General features: G+C 49.4%; 1 protein-coding gene across 1 annotated transcript in view; it reads left to right on the top strand.

Annotated features, from left to right (window-relative positions):
• Window positions 1–10353, top strand: part of tekt4 (tektin 4) — a 55491-nt gene extending 45138 nt beyond the window's left edge. Inside the window, exons 2-6 of the mRNA XM_051933570.1 lie at window positions 509–579; window positions 3640–3783; window positions 5828–6050; window positions 7181–7335; window positions 10043–10353. Coding sequence (XP_051789530.1) covers window positions 509–579; window positions 3640–3783; window positions 5828–6050; window positions 7181–7335; window positions 10043–10256 — 807 coding nt within the window. The 3' untranslated portion in view covers window positions 10257–10353. The remainder of the gene's footprint in view (window positions 1–508; window positions 580–3639; window positions 3784–5827; window positions 6051–7180; window positions 7336–10042) is intronic.
• Window positions 10354–10946: the final 593 nt, after the last annotated feature.

Here is a 10946-nt window from a genome sequence, read left to right as displayed (position 1 = left end):
GCTCCTCGCTAGCTCGATCGCTCGCTCGCTCGCTCGCTCGCTCGCTCGCTCGCTCGCGTGCCCGGCCCTCTCTACTGGCTCGCTCGCTCGTGCCACGGCATCTCTGCTCGCGTGCCCGCCCTCTCTCCTGCTCGCTCGCTCGCTCGCTCGCTCGCTCGCGCGCTCGCTCGAGAGCTCGCTCGCAGCAGCTAGCTAGCGTGCCCGGCCGCTCCGCTCGCTCGCTCCTCGCTCGCTCGCTCGCTACTATCGCTCGCTCGCTCGCTCGCTCGCTCGCTCGCTCATCGCTCGCTCGCTCGCTCTGCCCGCCCCTCTCTCCTCGCTCCGCCCCTCCCCGGGTCCCTTGCCTCCCACTGGGGTTTTTGCTAGTCGCCCTCTGTCATTGGTTTTGTCAGCCCAGGATTTGAACCTGGGACGGTCAGAGGATTGAGCCCCCCCTCGCCTGTTCTCTCACTGGTTTATGGAGTTGTCCTTCTGGCTCTGCTGATGGTCTTTGTTTTTGACTTTCCAGGAGTTGGACCTCATCCACAGCGTCCAGGAGCTCCTCAAGAGGACTTTGGCCCAGGCAGTCAGTCAAGTCAGGTGAGCGGCTCGACTGTCGAGGAGGACATCACGCCGGCTGTAGAGATGAACGACACACTGAAAACGGGCACACAATAAATTGAACCAAGTCATTACAGGGCCTGAGAAGTCACCCAAGTCTGTCCTTGTGTTTGTCCATCCATTCATTTATGTGACTGGCTGTTGATTGACCCCTCCACGTGTTTATTGATCTGTCCCTCCACATGCAGACATTGTGTAACGAGACGTGTGCAGGCTGGGTGACATCCCTGGCCAGGTTGGACCCCTTTGTGCCTGACAGTAGCCCTTAAAGATGTGGCTTTGCAGGGCTTGTCTTGACCTCAGAGGTCTGCAGAGCCACATGGATGGCAGTCCCCAACTCTGTGTTCACATGTCAGTGGTCGGTGCAGAGGACAGCTGTCAGACTTTTAGCACCTGAAGGTCTTTATGAGGACACATCTGAACACCTGCCAGTAACCTAAGCAGGTCTACCCTCTGAAGCCCACCTTGACGTGTGACTGTCCCACATTCTGTGAACACAGCAGGAACAGAAAGCAGCTCCTTTTGTTTGAATTTGCTGTTGTCCCCCCATAATACTTCTAACCCCCTCCCCACACCCCAGCTTTTTAAGTAGACCTCACTGCTGGAAACAGAATGGGGCGGAGTCATATGTGGGTGGGGTTAGACGTCTGTGTGTTTCCATATAAGGAAGTCATGACACTGGACGTGTGTGTGTGTGTGTGTGTGTGTGTGCGTGCGTGTGTGTATTTATTTAGTTTATTTGTAATGATTTTGTAGTGGCTGGTGGGCTCAGGCTGCTCAGAGGGGTAGGTGGGGCTACAAAGTGGATTGACAGAGGTCAGAAAGGCAGGCGGGGCAAGCGCTCTTCAGAGAACCTTCAGGAAAGTGGGCGGAGTCTAACGCCAAGTGGAAGATAAATAGGAGTGAGTGTGGAAAAGTAACGGCCTTCTTCTTAGGGAGTCGATGTGTGAAGGAGTGCGAGGCTCAGTGCCTGCGATGTCTCCCCTTGTTGGTTTGAATTGCAGACACACAATTTGGGTTCATCTGTCTTTGGTGTGTGTGTGTGTGTGTGTGTGTGTGTGTGTGTCTCATCACTGCCCTCCAGCTGCTCATTAGAATATTCTTTATTATTCCTCACAGTCCCCAGCAGTACTGGCCCCGCCCCATCCCATTTCCCTTATTATGGTAACACTCCGACATCCAGCCCCGCCCACATCTGATCCCACCAGGTGTACTGCTAGTTTCCACATATATTGGGGGCTTATCCCCAGCTCCTTGAAGACCCCTTGGAGATTTCTTGCTGTTGACAACCAGGGTGCCCCCCCCCCTTGGACTTTTCACACTGTTAGTGGCCATTAAATAGGGAAAAAATGGCTAACGTATAGAAGATTGGGAGCTATAGGCGTACTGCATTAAAAAGGCGTGGGGGCTCTTGAAGATCAAGAGCTTCATGCCTGAGACCTGGGACTAAAGCTCTGGAAGCCCCTGTCTGAACGACCCCACTGGATCCCACCTATCCTGCATCCTGCAGTGTGGACCTTTAATAGAGTCGAGCTGCAGACCTCCAGAGCTCCGCCCCATTGAGAGGTCACCTGACTCACTAGCGAGTAAGCCAATTGACAGAGACGTGCAATCCAATTGGCTGCTCAGTGGAGCCCCTGAATCGCTGAGCTACGGAGGTCTGCAGCGAGACTCTTGTTGGCTTGACAGTAGGGGGCACTGGGCATGTTTTTGTTTTTTTTCATATTGTCCCGTGTACAGAGTCCAGTAAAACTCCTCCTCCTCACATGTGCTAATCAACATGTAACACGTTACGATTGGTGGGTATGACCACCTGACCTCGAACTGAAAGGTTTTCCAACTAAATAATCCATCCATCCAGTTTCCAACCCGCTGAATCCGAACACAGGGTCACGGGGGTCTGCTGGAGCCAATCCCAGCCAACACAGGGCACAAGGCATGAACTAATCCCGGGCAGGTTGCCAACCCACCGCAGGGCACACACAAACACACGAAGCACACACTAGGGCCAATTTAGAAGCGCCAATCCACCTAACCTGCATGTCTTTGGACTGTGGGAGGAAACCCACGCAGACACGGGGAGAACATGCAAACCTCATGCAGGGAGGACCCGGGAAGCAAACCCGGGTCTCCTAACTGCGAGGCAGCAGCACTACCCACTGCGCCACCGTGCCACCCCAACTAAATAATAATAATAATAATAATAATGGGGGCAAAGCCGAAGTAGAGCACATAATGATGCCAGGCAAGCCAAAATCTTAAAGATACTCCCAAGGTTCTCATTTTAATGGCTTGGGTCCGAAGCACGACCTTAATGTCCCACAGTAATCTGCGGGGTCTTTCATTTAGAGTGACCTGCCTTGACTTTTATCTCGCTGATATTTTTAGCGTCGCCTTTCAAACCCATCAGAAAGCGGGTCTGCCACTTTATCCTGCTTTATCAGGTCGTCCTTCCGTTACGAAGTGTCAGGTACTGTTGGTGACAACGTCATGTCCTTTATCGTGAACTCGCGTCGGTCACACGTAGAGCAGTAGTGCTGCGTGTGCACACACTCATGTGACACTTGGTGGGCCGCTCGTTCTCGTTTCGCGGAGTCCCGACTCATGCGCCCTGAGCCGCTCACTTCGCTCAGTCAGACGTGCAGTCAGAACGGCGGCGTGATCAACATGAACTCCGAGGTCCTCTCTTAGCCCCGATTCACCCCCAACGTCCACCTGCAAGCCGCAGACTTCGTTAATTTCGTTTTTTAGGATATCCCCTCAGTCGTTAGTGGTGTTACCTCATTGACCCAGAGTCCTGTTTTCAAATTCCTTGCCTGGATGTTGTCCTCACCGTCGTATATTCTTGTGACCTCTTGTGCGGAATTTCCTGTGGGTGCTTCAGTTTTCATCGCAAACCGCAGAACTGGCACCTGTAAATAAACTGCCACCCAATCCTGTTCATGCGTTAGTGCTACTAGAACAGGCTTTGGCCCCCTTGACCCCTAACTGGAATAAGCAGGTGTGAGAAGTTCATGTCATGTCATGTTATGCTTTCAGATCCAACAGAGCCATCAAGAGCACTCTGGAGATGGACTGGTCTGACAAATACGAGGCATACAGCATCGACGACAAGTGCGGCCGACACAACAGCAAGTGCACCGAAACACAGAGACACCCCAGCAGCGTCAAGTTCCAGGACAGGTAAGAGGCTCTCAGGCCTTGTGCCCAAACCCAAAGTCTAACTGGGCCACCATGACTCAATGCCAACTCTGAACCAAGTGCCATGGCCAAAATGCCAGTCTGACTGATATGAAAGTCACTACATAATTGACAGACAGACATGAGAGGCACTATATAAGTGATGGATGGATAGATAGATAAGAAAAGGCACTATATAATAGATAGATAGAAATAGGAAAAGGACAGGTGCAACATAGACAGAAAGATATGAAAGGCGCTATATGAGACATCTGAGATGGGCTGGCGCCTTGCCCGGGGTTTGTTTCCTGCCTTGCACCCTGTGTTGGCTGGGATTGGCTTCAGCAGACCCCCGTGAACCTGTAGTAGGATATATTGGGTTGGATAATGGATGGATATATGAGACATAACTAAATATTAAAGGCATTATATAATAGATATATAGGTCAAGGGAAAAAGGTGCTATATGAGTAGATAAATGTGAAAGAAACAATATATTAAATTGAAATGAGAGGTAATATGAAACTGATAGAGAGATTGAAATGAAAAACAATATATAATTAACAGATAGATAGGAAAGGTGCTTAAAATTTAAAAAATAGGTCAATATGAAAGGCATTATGTAATAGATACATTGATATGAGTGACAATACATAACGGATGGTGTAGATGACCCAGAGGACGAGTGGGCGTCCCACCCAGTATGAAGGCACTTTCCTTACCCGACTGGGATGCCATAACAGAAAGATGGAATAAGTGTGTGTGTCAATTCCAGGATGGCACACCAGGATAGATAGATAGATAGATAGATAGATAGATAGATAGATAGATAGATAGATAGATAGATAGATAGATAGATAGATATGAAAGGTGCTATATTAGATAGATAGATAGATAGATAGATAGATAGATAGATAGATAGATAGATAGATAGATAGATATGAAAGGTGCTATATTAGATAGATAGATGTGAAAGGCGCTATATTAGATAGATAGATAGATAGATAGATAGATAGATAGATAGATAGATAGATAGATAGATAGATAGATATGAAAGGTGCTATATTAGATAGATAGATAGATAGATAGATAGATAGATAGATAGATAGATAGATAGATAGATAGATAGATAGATAGATGATAGATAGATAGATAGATATGAAAGGCGCTATATTAGATAGATAGATAGATAGATAGATAGATAGATAGATAGATAGATAGAATAGATAGATATGAAAGGTGCTATATTAGATAGATAGATAGATAGTAGATAGATAGATATAGATAGATAGATAGATAGATAGATAGATAGATAGATAGATAGATAGATATGATAGATAGATATAGAAAGATGAAAGGCGCTATATTAGATAGATAGATAGATAGATAGATAATGATAGATAGATAGATAGATAGATAGATAGATAGATAGATAGATAGATATGAAAGGTGCTATATTAGATAGATAGATAGATAGATAGATAGATAGATAGATAGATAGATAGATAGATAGATAGATAGATAGATAGATAGATATGAAAGGCGCTATATTAGATAGATAGATAGATAGATAGATAGATAGATAGATAGATAGATAGATAGATAGATAGATAGATAGATAGACCTGAAAGACACTATATAATTAATAGATGTTTCTGTATCTGGGGTCAATACACCCCTTTTGAGATCCTGGGTGATTTGGGGTCTTTCGGTGCCCAAGCTCTGTACATGTCTTATATAAAGTCTGTGACTGGGTGCCCCATGTTTGTGTGGTGCCCCCTACTTGTCTTAGCACCATGCAGTCGCTCAGGGCTGTGGTGGCCCTGAAGTGAAGTTCACAGCTGACTGTGACAGACACAGGGAGCACCAGGCCATTGAAGTGTGTCTTGTAAAGCTGCCCCTCTCTGTTTTGCATGTCCAGCTGGTCGCGGTCAGCACTGCCACCTCCTGCTGTATGTCATGTCACACTCAAGTGGCCGTCCTTTTTGGGGTGTCCATCATGCACTTCACTCTCCCGTGTGTTTCATTTCTTCATTTCCTCTGCTAGCTTGTCGACTCCAGAGACATGGAACAAGTTTACCGAAGATAACATAAAGCTGGGCGAGAACGAGCAAATGGTTTCTGCCAACCTGCGTGCCCTGATCGACAAGGTGCTCCAGGACACGGCCGAAGATCTACGCGCCCAGTGTGCCGATGTGGACAAGGCATTCGCAAAGCGCTGTGAGGAGATGAGCGATGCAAAATTCCGGCTGGAGCATCACCTGAATCAGGCAAGCAGCCTGGGGCTGGGGAGTCGGAAGGCAGAGTGATGGAACTGGATGCCAACTGGGCATCATGGGGTGGTCTCTGCCTTGTCATCTACCCCACCTGTCATAAAAGCATTCAAAGTTACGTCTCTCTGATAAAGAAAAAAGGGACCCCAGAGTTCCTTGGGCATCTTCTTGGCAGGTGCCCACTGGCCTCTAGCTGCTCCTGTGCCACCCTCTTCCCCTTAGCGTCACTATTGCTTATTGCTCCTGTTGGCTGCATTTTATGGACCACCACCATATTCCCAGTGACCACTGCCCCAGGTTTGATTGACTGTCCCTGATTGTCTGGTCACTGAACTGCAGACTCCTGGGTTCAAATCCTGTGCCTGGGCATTGAGTGGAATTTGCATGTTCTCCCTATAAATGCTCCTTGCCCGCCATGATGACCACCACCACTATCATTATGACCACTTGGATCACAGGTCATGGGTCACTACACCTACTGGGTTCAAGTCTTGTGCCTGGAGATTGGGTGGAATTTGTATGTTCTTCCTTTAAATGCTCCTTGCCCACTTTGATGACCAACGCCTCCATGACTAGGACTGGAAGTTGCCCCTTTCACTTTGTAGTTGGTGACTGGCCCTCATTCATGGGTCACTAAACCACACACAACCTCCTGGGTTCCAATCCTGTGCCTGGACATTGGCTTGTGTGGAGTTTGCATGTTCTCCCTGTGAAAACTGACGCAGTGTGTGTTTGTGCCCACTTGGACCCTGTGATAGACTGGCAAAAAATTAAACTGGAAAGCCACCCAGTGTACAGGGATCCTGTCCTGTACCCGATGCTCCTTGGGTAACCCTCAGTTGGACTGGGTGTTGTGTGTTATATTGCCTGAAAGGCGCTATATACAGATCATCACCACCAGTGTTTTTGTGTTGTGCTGACTGTGAAAGGCTTCACAAGGAAGTCCCCTGCCTCCAGGGTCGGTGGTCCACCTTTGCGCCAATCTCTCTCTGCAGGGTCCGATCACAAGAGTCACACAGAATAGAGGAGTTCCCACTGCCGCACACTCGACAAACATGGTGGAGCAGAAGTGAAAAGCCTCTGTCCACCACTGAGGGTTTTTACCATCGGCTCTTTTATTTTGGCAGATCCTGGAGCAGATAAGCGCGCAGGAGAAAAACATTGTGGAGCTGCAGCAGGCCATCCGGGACAAAGAAGCTCCCCTGAAGGTGGCCGAGACGAGGCTGTACCGCCGGTCATTCCGGCCTAACATGGAGCTCTGCCGAGACCCCGTGCAGTTCAGGTGAGAAGAGCCGTCTGGCGCGGCACCTTTGACCTGTCACTTAGGAATTTTGTACGAGATGACGGCTCCGATGTGTCCGCTGTGGTTCAAGGGAAGTCCTGTCTGGCAGGGCAGGGGGCTGGGCCGTCTGTGACTGATGGCCCTTCAGAGAACATTCTGAGCAGCTGGAGGGGAGAGATGGAGAGGAGTCGCGGCTGTTTGTCTGTCGGCAATCGTACGCAAAGAGACCTCCATCTGAGGGGTCACCGGCTGAGAGGAAAGCAGGCTTATGGTGAACACAATGGGGGGGGGGGGGTGGGGGGGGGGGCTGGCGTTATACGCTCAGTCCGAAACCAGCACAGGACCCGCACCTCAGAGGGAGGCCCGCATCAAACTGGACTCGGCGACATGGCCAAAGTGGAGACCAGGGAGGTGGGAGAAGTTGGGGCAGAGTCACCATATTGGGTGGAGTCATCATCACACAATGGAGAATTGGGGCGTGGCCACCAAAGCATATTAATGAGTTAGAGCAGAGTCTCAACAACATAGTCAGAGTCACCATGGAACAGAAGGGGAGTGATTGGGTGGGTTAAGGGTCACCATAACATCATGAGAAGTCAGGGCAGGGTCACTATAACATTGTAGGTAGTTGGGGCAGGGTCACCATGTTGGGTGGGAGGTGGAGGAGGAGGGAGGTGAAACAGGAGCGGAGGGATCAGGTGGAGTCATCATCAAGTAATGGAGAATTGGGGCCATCCATCCATCCATCTATCCATCCATCCATGGAGAATTGGGGCATGGTCACCAAAGCATATTAATGAGTTAGAGCAGAGTCACCATGAGAGTGGTGAGGAGGGAGTGGGTGGGTTAAGGGTCATCGTGAGAAGTAAGGGCAGGGTCACCATAACATTGGGGGTAGTTGGGGCAGGGTCACCATATTGGGTGGAGTCATCATCAAGCAATGGAGAATTGGGGCATGGTCACCAAAGCATATTAAGGAGTTAGAGCAGAGTCTCAACAACATAGTCAGAGTCACCATGGAACAGAAGGGGAGTGATTGGGTGGGTTAAGGGTCACCATAACATCGTGAGAAGTCAGGGCAGGGTCACCATAACATTGTAGGTAATTGGGGCAGGGTCACCATGTTGGGTAGGAGGTGGAGGAGGAGGGAGGTGAAACAGGAGCGGAGGGATCAGGTTGAGTCATCATCAAGTAATGGAGAATTGGGGCCATCCATCCATCCATCCATCCATGGAGAATTGGGGCGTGGTCACCAAAGCATATTAATGAGTGAGAGCAGAGTCACCATGAGACAGGTGGGGAGTGATTGGGTAGGTTAAGGGTCACCCTAACATCGCGAAAAGTCAGGGCTGTGTCACATTATCGGTAGTTGGGGCAGGGTCACCATGGGACGGGTAGGGGGAAGCATTGAGTGGAGCTATCATCACACAATAGAAAATTGGGGTGTGGCCACCAAAGCATACTTGTCACCATGAGACAGGTGGGGAGGGACTGGGTAGGTTTAAGGGTCGCCATAACATAGTAAAGAAGTCAGGGCAGGGTCACCATTGTGATTTGTTGGGACAGTGGGGGAGGGATTGGGTGGAGTCATCATAACACAGTGAGGACTTGTGACAGGGTCACCATATCATTGTGAGAGAGAAGTTGGAGAGGGGTCACCATAACATATGAAGAACTTGGGTGGGGGTCACCGTGACATAGGAATAGTCAGGGTGTATCCACAGTGACAGAGTGGAACACTGGGATGGTGCCACCAGAACACAACACCAATAAGTGAAGTGGGGTCACTATAACGTTGGCAGTGAAGGCTGGGATGGAGTCTTCATAACAGAGGAAGACGATGCTGTGGGGTCATTACAGCTCCATAAGCACTTAGGGTGGGTCACTTCTGCCCAGCTGGATTGGTGTGAAGGTCCATTTATGGCCAGACAGTGATAGATGGGGTGTTGTGGTGAAGCAGACCACGCTGTGTAGCTAGTGAGTTGAGTGGGGTCTTGGGGGTCTTGGGGGGAGCTCCTATGGTGTTGTGTCTGCCGCTGACCTTGGTGTGAAGACTTTTTGTTGGTGGGATGAGAAGTGATAATAATCACTGCCCGCTATCCAAAGGCAGACACATTTCCAACATGACAATGAAATCAAAGCATTTAATGCGCTTTGTGATCTTCCCGTCATTTTCATAATTTGTCTGACGATTGGCACGTGGAGAGCAGCCCCATGGTGCTGGAGGTGACCGTTCTGCATGTTTCCTCATTGACTGGCACCACTGCACTATTGTCCAGTTTTTGGGTTGGTATTTGGTTGACACTTCACAGATGTTGGGCCTCTGAGCTCAATGCCCAGTCCATGCTGATTTATGCCCACAGTGCCAGCTTGATTGCACAGTCTAAACTGACCAGTGTGTCCATATCTAGATTGGCATCCATCCTGGATGTGTACTTGTCTTGTGTCCACTATTTTTAGAGCCTGGTTCCAGATGCCTGCCACCTTGCACTGGGTTAGCTGTTAAATGATTAAGGCATTGGCTACCAGAAGCCACCAGTAGGTGGTGCTGTTTCAACAATCCGACACGTTTTAGAACCAAATGTGCATTACAAGCTTGCAATGGGATGACGGTTTGAGGGTCCGGCTGACTTCACTCGACTGGACTAAGTAAGTAACATGAGGCAAATGCCTTGTGCTTCTTCTTCTTCATCTTCTTCTTCTTCAGGCTGGTGAGCGAGGTTGGCGAGATCACAGAGTCCATCGAGTCCTTGCAGAAGAAACTTGAGGAGGCCAAGCAATCCCTCAGCAGCATGGAGGACACTCGGATGGCCCTTGAGAAGGAGATTGGGAACAAGAAGAACAGTCTCTTCATTGATCGGGACAAGTGCATGACCCATCGCACCCGCTACCCGCCGGTCAGCCGACTGCTGGGATATTAATGAGGGTCAGCAAGCTCACTGTCCCGCCCCCTTTTTCTTGCTGTGGTCATTTAAACTGCACTGGTTTGGTTTTAATAAAAGTGAGTCGTGACTGTCAGCTTTCTGTGTTTGTGTTTAAGACTTGGTGGTCACCACTTGTGGTGGTCACTGTGGAGCTGATCAGGAGAACCCAAGTCAAGGGGTGCAGGTGCCAAGACAGTGAATGGGGTGGCACGTGCCAAGCCTGCATTCACAGTGTGCCCTTAGCATGGACACATGATGAAGTTGAACAACCACAAATGGAGTCCTGGTAGCATGGAAATTAGACTGGGGAGGGGGCAACCAGGTGGGGGAGCTGATGAGCAAGTGGGGTATTGGCTTGGCTTGAAAGTTCTGGTGGTGCCTGGGGGAGAGGAAGAAAAAGAGATGATGATGCGAGGGGTGGAGCCTAAGAGAGAGACACTGTTAAAAGGGGTGGGGCTTAGTATGGCCAGAGGGAGGGAGGGAGGGGGAGAGAGAAAGAGCGAGATGCTAATAGAAGGGGTGGAGCCATTGAGCCAACAGGGGAAGAGAAATTTGGTTGAAAGGGGTGGAGACTGGTAGAGAGAGTGAGAAAGACCCTAAAGGAAGGGGTGGAGTCTGGTTAAGAGAGAGGGAAATTGATAGAAAGGGCGGAGCCTGAGAGAGAGGGACACTGTTAGAAAAAGTGGA

Source organism: Erpetoichthys calabaricus, chromosome 11 (assembly GCF_900747795.2).
Source record: "Erpetoichthys calabaricus chromosome 11, fErpCal1.3, whole genome shotgun sequence".
Classification (NCBI taxonomy): Eukaryota; Metazoa; Chordata; class Cladistia; order Polypteriformes; family Polypteridae; genus Erpetoichthys; species Erpetoichthys calabaricus.
Note: the sequence above shows the minus strand (reverse complement) of the source record. Positions and strands in the feature narration are given on the sequence as shown.